Source organism: Corvus cornix, chromosome 12 (assembly GCF_000738735.6).
Source record: "Corvus cornix cornix isolate S_Up_H32 chromosome 12, ASM73873v5, whole genome shotgun sequence".
NCBI lineage: Eukaryota > Metazoa > Chordata > Aves > Passeriformes > Corvidae > Corvus > Corvus cornix.
Window position 1 is genome coordinate 17,258,224 of NC_046342.1, and position 9,824 is coordinate 17,268,047.

The following is a 9,824-nucleotide window of genomic DNA, read 5'->3' on the forward strand; positions in this document are numbered from 1 at the left end:
ACTTAGCACCTCTGCATGTTACAAACAATTCATTATAACTCTGAAATCCCTATGAACAATCTGCTCGAGAAAACATGTCTAAACATTTATTCCTTGTTTAGCCCTAAACAAAATCCAAAACTGACTTGTTTTGCTTCCATTTTATTTAAAGACAACCAATTTGGTAAGATCCTAAAACTAAAGTTTTTGGAACTTCTGACCAGAGAATCATAAAATTGCCTGGGTTGGAAGGGACTCTAAAGATCACCTTGTTCCAACCACTCTGCCATGGGCAGGGACACTTTCCACTATCACATGTTGCTCCAAGCCCCTTCCAACTTGGTCGGGAACAGTTCGAGGGATCCAGGGGCAGCCACAGCTTCTCTGGGCAACCTGTGCCAGGACCTCGCCACCCTCACTATGAGGAATTTCTTCCTAATACCTAATCTAACCCTGCCCTCTGCTCAGTTTGAAGCCATTCCCCTTGGCCTTCATGCCCTTGTAAAAAGTCCCTCTCCAAATTTTTAGTATGTTGATCCTTGTGGCATAAGGGTGTACTCCACAATCCCAGGCCAGTGTCTAGGGGAAGACCACATACAGTTCAAAATCAGGTCTCCTGGTTTCATGATCAATATTTTAGATCCCTGTGGGCCCTTTTCCTTGTGCACTTCCAGTATTACTTAACAGAAGATTGGCTGTGGGTGTACTTTGAACTGTCAGAAACACAGAGAGAACTTCAGGAATAAAATACTACCGAAGCAACACCCAGTTTTAACCAATTAGATTTGGGTTTTGTAGGGAATACTTGAGATTCACATTTGGAATGCACTGAGCTACTGAACAGTCAAACAAAACCCACTGGGCCAGCGAAGAGAAGGGATGCTTTTCCCTCTCACTTATATTTGAGCCAGTCAGAATTACTATCTTTCCCATGTTTAACAGGCAGTGATTTTGCTGATGTACCAATTAGCACTCTGCTACAAAGAACATGCTCCTAATTAATAGCTGGTTTATGGGAAGAGCAATGTTAAGGATTTGGTTGTGCCTCCAGATGTACCAAAAAAGTAGAAAAGGACCTCTGGTTGATGTAAAGGAAATCTGTCTGCACAAAGAGACAATCAATGTATTTAGCATATGTCAGCTGTAAAAGGAACTTACATAAACATAATGGAGGCATTTCCACACTATTTCTGTTGTATCCTGTAATCCTGGACATCTGCTTAGGGTAGCATGGATGGGCTACTCAGTGTTCCTGGTCTGCTTTTTTTGCTGTGCCCTTAACATGAAATGGCAATAAGGGTAATTTGTCCTTACCTGTCTGCAACATGCACACTTTAAATAAGTACTCAAACCCTCCTGGAAGACCCCTTCCCTCTGGAAATGCCCAAATTTCTCCTTTTACCTTGTGAAGAAAGAGCCCAGTGCAAAGATGCAAAGTACAGCTGCAAGACACAGCCACGGAGAGAGTTTGTATGAATCTTATTTCAGGTCAGAACTACGCGTTACAGAACTCCAGCGCACCTTGCGAGTGACCTACATTACAGGACTGGAACCCACTAACCTACAGAACCACCTGAAATCCCACAAAATAGGTCAGTGGGTTTCCTCCTAAGAAGAACTCCCCAGACAAGGAGAGATGCACGTGAAATAAAGGACAAGCAGAGCACATGCTTTGCCTGATGCAGGAGCCACGTGTTTCACCCTGCTGCCATATTCCTGCACGCCAGCAGGACTCCCCAGAAGTGCCATGAACTTGTGTGTTCCTCACTGAGGGACCCTGGAAGGACCTGTCTGTTTGTTCAAGCCCAATGGAGCAGGAAGAAAAGGAGCAGTGCCACAGCAAGGAACAGTAAGCCTACCAATAATGCAAAGCAGCTAGAGTACAAGCAACACCTGATTCAAGATCAGCAGTGAACTTGCCTGGAGTTATGGCAGGGGTGTCCAAGTTACAGCACAAAAGCCAGGTGTAGCCAGCCACAACAATCTGTCCAGCCCACAGCACACTTCTTGACTCCTTTCACCCCTCATGAGGGTCTTGGGTCTCATGCATTTTTTTCAGGGACCTAAAAATTCAGCCAAAACAGAGTCCCAGAGTGCTGCACACTGCTGCGAACACCAACACTGAGCACAGGACACACAGCCAGGATGCCACAGGAGCAGAGGGTGGCCACAGGGAAAACACTTTGTATCCACCACTTCCCCCCTCTCAACTATCACTACAGGCAACACTGCACACTGTCTTATTTCCAGTTCACCCAATTCCTCTTACCAGACAAACCCCACATCAGGGTGCAAACACACCCACCAGCCGTGCAAAGGCAGCAGCCCCTCCGCAGCAGCAGCTGATGGGAACATGAAACAATCAGGGCAATTAAGAAAGGCATGCAGAGAAAGTTGCTCCGCATTCCTCTGCCTACCAGTTCCCCACAAGGACCTGTTGGGAGCCAGGGGTCGGCATCCCAGTGGACGCAGTGTCTGCTCACAGCAATAAAAGAGAGTTGCATGCCCTCTCCTCCTACACGCACATACATACTTTGATTTAGATTCCCGTCTCCCAGAAAAGCAGCCTATGGAGGAAAGGAGAAATGAATAATATCCACGCTGCATATCATCAGTGATGTATTAACACGCTCAGTGTCGCAGTTTATCCATTAGATCTTTAGAGAGTCTTCAAGAGAAATCAGAGATTGACACTAAACCCTACCACCCACAATTACTTAACCCAAACGGGTAATCTACATAAATATTATCAACACCCCTTATCCACGCTGAAGATTTTACTATTTAACAAATAGATCTTTTTACCCTAATAAAAAAAGGAAAACAACAGATATAGCTGTTATTCCTTAGTAAGACATTGAGAAAAAACCACAGTGGTGGAAGCAAAGTGAGTCATGGGAACCACCATACTCCCTACTGCATTTGCCACCCACAGCTTCTCAGGTACCCAAATTTGACAACCATAGCAAAGGGGTATTGCCTTGGTGCTGCACGTCAACACTGAGGATTCTCCCCGCTGAGAATTATTTCCCAGAGGTGCTGAGATCTAACAGAAATCCTGGGGTGATGGTAATGAGATCATTAATGCCAGAGCCAAACACCACAAAGAGCAAATCAGGACACAACTCTCACTTCTTTCAAACAGCCAAAGTACAAGACACAGATCTTATGCCAGGGTTATGCTTGCACCAGGCTGACAGATAATCTGAAGCTGAACAGTTTCATCTGCTCAGCTGAAGCCTCACAGACTAACTTCATGCTAGTTTAAAAAGTAAGTGTAGCACGAATCTGTACCAGAAGTCAGTTTATAATGGATCAGTACTCCAAGCCATGTGGCCGAGACACATGTGGTCCTGCAATACAAGTCACAGATTCAAACTTGGTGTGTTGTCAAACCACAGCCCCAGAATCAAGGATTTGCTGTGAACCATCAGCATTGTCTGCTTGTCAGATGGTGTTTGCTCCTGCCCTTGGCTCCTCTGCCCTGGTGGGTTTGCCAGACCTACAGAAGTACTCCACAAATCCACAAAGTAACAGCCACTTACTTTTAGGCAGTGCTGGCAAATAAGGTATGAGACAACAGATTTCAGCAACTCCTGGCACATGGGCAAACATTTTGCAAATAGGTATTGTGCATTCCAGCACTCAGCAGTACCCAGGCAGAGTAACACTGCACCCCCATTACCAGAACAGCAGTCCCTGAGGGGACACATCCTCAGGATATGGATGGTCCAGTGGAACAATGGCACAACTCCAGGCTGATAGAGCCCATGCTTCACTCCTCCTAATCCAACAGCCATTTAAATTCAGCAATCAACAGGAAAAACAGGGATGATTTAACAATAGATTTAAACAACCAAATAGTAAAACAAATATTCCAGAGTAAAAGCACCAACATCGCTTCCACAACAGCTTTTTTCTAGACAAGTTCTGTATTCCACTTTTATGGAAATTAAGCCACTTAAAGGCCAGCTATGAATGCTAAATAAAACCCACCCTAATGCAGGTGAAAGCTAACTTGACAGAACCAAAGTAAACCACTTGGCTTCCAACCTACACCACAACCACACATCATGCAAGGGTTTTCAGAACAGTCCTGCAAACACATGGCAAATAAGCAGGGCACATATTAGTTGTATGAAGGTCAGGATCATAAGCCTGATTCCTCATTCCAGGAATAGCAGGACTATCTGGTGCCTATTCTGGTCAGCCCAGCTTGGATGCAGAAGAAAATACTTTTCCATAGTGACATGGACAGTAGTTTGCATCCTTCAAGGTGGTAGTTCAGATCTTGCAAACATGAGAATTTTCTACAGAACTAAAGAGAAACAAAGGCCAGTATCTGAGACATCTGTTCCATACCAGAGAATTCAGTTCATAAATATAAACAGTTTTAGCTCGGTCTCCCCTCAAAAATAAGGATGGCAAAAGGGTGAAGCACTACTGATATCACTCCTTGGGCTCTCCACAATGAAGTGTACATTCACATCATTTGATGCAAACTCCAACCCCTGCACTTCAGGAATACAGGTGTTAGCAACAAATAAAACAGAAATGCTTGTTCAATTTATACCTTGCAGAGGACACACACATTTCAACTCAAATTTGTACTAAAAGCTCCCATTGTTTTGTTAATTTGCATATCAGACATACAATTGTTGCTTTCACATTTTCCACTGACTTTAAGTGCATTTCTCTCTACTCAAGGCACATTCATAAGAGGATGTGGAGTGTGGAAAAGGAAAGTATTCATCCCAAATTTAGAGAAAAAAATAACATCAGAGAAGCTCCACCACATCACATCGCTTGCCTATTCATCCAAAAAGAAAGTTTCAAAAACCAGTTTCTCTGAAATCATAAGGAGGGGAGCAAATACTCTCCTTCACAATGAAGTCTGAAAACAATCCCAAGTAGAAATACTTCACAGCCCTGCCTGGGAGGAGAGAGGAAGTTACAAGAGGTGTACGGGAACACAATATATGTAAACCATCAGAGAACCAAAGGAGAAGAGGAGCAAGAATGCCATTAAGAAAAACAAATAGAAACAGAGAGCCATCACCTACCCCCAAATAGGAACTCACAGGAAATACAAGGCCAAATCCTGCCCTCGCATTCTTAGGAAATCCAAAGCACACTTTCCTTCCGTGTTTGAAGAAGTAATGGATATTGGAAAGGAACATGCGTATCTGGAGCAAACTTCCCAGCAGAAGCTTCAATTCCAGTCTTCTCCTGAGTGCAGGAGCTGGTGTTGCTATACCAGAGCAAACCACCAGAAGAGCCACAGGACACCAGTGAAAGTGGTGACCAGCACCAGTTCCCTGTGCTGTGACACCAATAACAACCTCCAGGAAAGGAATAAGGCACTATAAACCCCAGCTAACAGCTGCCCACTGCTCACTCCCCAGCCAGCTAAATCATCATCTCACCCAGCTGAGCGCTGTGTTGAACAGAGCTGGTGTCTTTGCCATCATCCTCACAGAAGTAAAAAAAACTCACCATACTTGCCTAAATAGAAAGTGATAAAAGTTTAACCATAAAATAGCAAGAATCCAGGTGAGGAAAGGAAGCTAGTGACGTACTGTAACAAATCCAGTACTCAAGTGCTACAGGTTTAATGTAATCTTTGCAAAACAATTCTTCAGAGATGGATTTGACCTAATTTTTATTTAAAAGTGCACCTGAAATATTTATAAACAGCCCCTTGAAAAAACAGTTGAGTGCAATTTAACTGTTTAGCCTCTACAATGATTTTGACTTGGCAGGTCAACTCTAAAACTCACTGCTGTTTGAAGCTCTGTTTATGAGATCCTAGGGAAAGAGGATAGTTGGATCTGAGTAGATAAAACTTCTAACTGCTGCCAGCCACCCCTCCCACATGCCAACAGATTATATTGAGTCTGAAGAAATATACACACGGTGAGAATTAGCTAAGGGCCTCACCAGTTCTTAAATCAGAGAATATTTATCAGCCAAAGTAAATTCCACAACAAATAACTGGTTTCACAGTGGAGGGAGGGGGGAAGTAGGTCATACCAGATCTTAAAAAAAAAAACCCTGGGCATGCTGTGATTGAACACAATAATTTGATGAAAAACAGTTGCCTCACCATGTCTTTCACTACTTGGTTGAGTTTTTTTTTAAAGTGAGTTTGATAAATTTCCTGTAAGTGTTATTGAAGTAAGTCACAATGAAGCAAGGCAGTTTTAACTGTGGAAAAGTGTCATCAACTTGTCAAATTGCAACTTAAAAGTCAAGCTCATCAGACACCTTATATTTCAAGTAATAAATTATCAATCATAACTCATCTTTACATCAGTCATTTATTTAAAAAATTCTGAATAATTTCCTGGCATTGACTCGTACATCACATACTATAACATTCAAAGTAACATCACAAATAGCTCTGACCTCCCAGAACTTCCCAACACACAATGCTCTCTCACAACACTCAATCACTCCTGCTTTCTGTTATATTTATTCATAAATTATATAAATATGCAAGAAGACATGATGGGCCATTGAATATTTTAAATACTTTCTCAAATTCTACAAACAAAAGCAATTTTAAAAGCAGCAAAAATGAATAGAAAGCTGATGAATTAAATGAATTAAAATTAGAAGCCATTCATAAGGGTCCATTAAAAGCTAAACAGAATTACAATGTTCTAGACCCGAGGATCACATCTGCAAGTAAGGCTACAGCTCTTAACCTGAAATCATCGACTGCTATCGCTCTTAATGGCCCTTTAAAAGACAAACCATCCTACTACTGCAACAAACAGTTTGAAAATTATCTTTAAAAAAAATAAAAACGTAAGGGCATGTGAAAGCAGGCTGATGCTCTCCAAATGAACAGCAGCATGGTGGCCAATGAAAATAACAGTGTCTGATACAGGATACATCCCATCTGGGCTCTATATCTGATTAGGGCTCTCCTCCCACTGACACCCAGGCAGTGGTGTGACACTGCGGGAGCGTGTGGGGACTGCACAGCCATGCTCCGGAGGAGCGGCTCGGGACCAGGCGACTGCAGGAGCAACACATTCCACCTGAGCCAACGGGGAAGCCAAGGAAACAGAAACACACACCAATCAAACGTGCTGGGAAGGTTCAGCTGCACGACAAAATGAGACTGAACAAGTCAAGAATCAGCTCCAGGTACACACAGAACACCGCTGTCCCAAAGCTGGACCTTACTCAATGCTCTAACCATGCTATTTACAACCGGATTGAGTTCAACACCTCTGTACATTTTGTAATAAGAACAGATACTTGTAGCTGATGTGCATCACAAAACACACAGTGAAGCACTACAGCGCTCTGTTACTGTAACTCAGAGAGTTTCAATGGCCCGAAAACATGCTCCCCATTAAAAATGTAGGCACTTCACATTGTCTAAAGCACAGTGCGAACAATAACAACCCAACACGCTTTCACCTCCTTTGTCAATCAAGCCAAGACAGCCAAGTCATGCAAACAGCCTGCTGATGAGAGCACCTCAATACACAGCTGCACTCAAGGAAAACGACGCCTTTCACAATGGAAACCTCACAGACTATTTCTTTGGCAGAGCACCGCAATGGGAACTCAAATTTGGAAGGTACAATATTAACAAAAATCAGAAATCAACATGGTAGAACAAATCACAAAAAGAAAGAAAGCAGAGCACCACATGCCTGCTTTAGCGTCAACTGATACATCCAGGACAAACTTTCTGAACCCTCTAACTGAGAACTGGCAAGTTTGGGAGCTTTTTTTTTTGAGATTAAATTAACTATTCCATGTCAGATTCACCGCCTCATAAAGACCTTCACAGTTTCTCGGAACAAGGCAATCAGAGAGACCTGACAGCTAAAGCTTTCAGAAACCCGCACCATTCCCACACTGAGCACAAAGCCGATTCCTTTCTGATGACAACAGTCACCGAGAGATCAACATCTCAGGGAGAGAGTTATTCTCACGGCATCTTTAGTTTCAGCCGTTTCCTTTCTCACTCCCTAATCCTCAGTCATTTCTACTCCTGTAGAAAACACAGGTAAACCTCCACCCAAACCACAGAAAACCACCTGCCCCAAAACACAGTCAGAGCGTTTCTGGCTGGCTGTGCATCTCCAAAAGGTTCTCTGTACACCAGCAACAACAACAAAAAAGTGCAGAACAACAAAAATATTCAGGTTGCTGCCACATCCACGAAACACATCTTCCAGCTCCAATTAAACGCTTGAAAGAGAATTTTTAAAATCCACAAGCTTTTGAACGGGGACAGAAAGGACTGCATCGGGGGAGAGAGGGGATGAAACCAGCCGATATCCAGGCAACAGCGAAAAAAATCAACAAGTCGGCGCAGCCCAGCGCGGAGCACAAGCCGCGTTGAAAGGTGCGGACGTACCTTGTGGAGGTGCCTTTCCTGACATCGCAGATGCTGCATTTGAAGGCTTCGGCGCTGTTCCTGAAGGTGCACACGCTACAATCCCAAAAGCCTTCGTCGGCTGCAGGTTTAGCTTGCCTTTTCGGCCTTGAGGAGGGGGAGGGAGAGGGGAAGCGTGTGTGTGTACGTGTGTGTTTGGGGAGGAGGAGAGAGGCGGCGGGAGGAGGAGGGAGAGGAGGAGGAGGAGGAGGAGGAGAGAAAGAAAACACACACATGAGAAACCATGTTACAGAGCCCCGAAACCCAGCGCCTGCTCGCACCGCCGCTCTCCCGCGGGGCCGGGAGCAGCCGACAAACCCTGACCGGGGCCGGGCCCGGAGAGGTGCGGGGGGCGCCGCGCTCCGCCCCGGCCCCGCCGGGCCGGGCCGCCCGCGTCCCCCCGCCCGCGGCGGGAGGGTGGGAGGGTGGGTGGGCGAGTTTGCGGGCTGGGAGGCGCGTTCCCTCCTCCACCTTGTTAAACCTCCCTTTGTCTGGGAGCGGCGAGTGCGCGGAGCGGGGAGTGCGAGCGAGCGGAGCCGCCATGGCTGCGCTCGCACCGCACCAGCCCTGGCACCGGCGGCAGGCTGGGAGACACCGGCACTCCTCCTCCTCCTCCTCCCGCTGCCCTTCCACGCTCCCTCCATCTTAGGAGCCTCCCTCGCTCCCTCCCCGCCCGCGGCCCCCCCCCCCGCCCCGGCCCCCCGCGTACCTGGCGGGGCGGCGCGGGCTCGCCGCCCCCTCCCTGTTCGCTCCCTCCATCTTAGGCGCCCCTCGCCGCCTCCCCCCGCCGCGGCCGAGCACACGCCGGCGGCTGCCAGCCGGGGCCTACCCGCCGCCATCCCCTCGGCCGGGGCCGGGGCAGAGGCGGCCGCGCCGCGCTCCCTCCATCTTACCGCCTCTCCCCGCCCGCCCCCGCGCCCCCGCTCACCTGGTCGGGCTCTTCTTGTCGCCCATGACCATGGATCGGGGCCGCCCCTGCCCTGCGCACAAAGAAAGAGGCGAGGGGAGGGAGGGCGGGGGGACGGGGCTGCCTCCGTCCAGCAGGCTCCGGCTGCTGCGCACCCCGCGCCGCCGCTCCTGCCGCTGCCAGGCTCCGCTCCGGACTAGCAGCGCAGCGCAGCCCGGCGCCCTCCCTCCTCCTCCTCCTCCTCCTCCTCCTCCCTCTCTCCCTCCCCGCGCCGCGCCGCTCCGGCGGGCGGAGCTGCTGCCGCGCCGCGGCCAATGGGGGCGGCCCCGCCGCCGGCCCTGCCGGGGAGGGAGCGGGGGGGAGCCGGGAGCGCCCCCTGCGCCGCCCCGCCGGGTCCCACCCCCGTCCGCACGGAGCCCCGCGGGCCGCCCCCCCTGCGCCGCGGCCCCTCCGCGCCGGGAGGGCTCGGGCTCCGCGCAGCCCGCGGGCGGCCCCTTCCCTTCCCGTCCCTGCCCCCTCGGAGGGTTCGTC

General features: G+C 48.1%; 1 protein-coding gene across 1 annotated transcript in view; it reads right to left on the reverse strand.

The window, feature by feature from the left end:
• Window positions 1–9,520, reverse strand: part of LOC104683374 (RING1 and YY1 binding protein) — a 42,705-nt gene extending 33,185 nt beyond the window's left edge. The window contains exons 1-2 of the mRNA XM_039559122.1: window positions 9,315–9,520; window positions 8,369–8,494 (exon numbers count right to left, since the gene is read on the reverse strand). Of these exons, the coding sequence (XP_039415056.1) occupies window positions 8,369–8,494; window positions 9,315–9,346 (158 nt within the window). The 5' untranslated portion in view covers window positions 9,347–9,520. The remainder of the gene's footprint in view (window positions 1–8,368; window positions 8,495–9,314) is intronic.
• Between the last annotated feature and the right edge of the window lie 304 nt (window positions 9,521–9,824).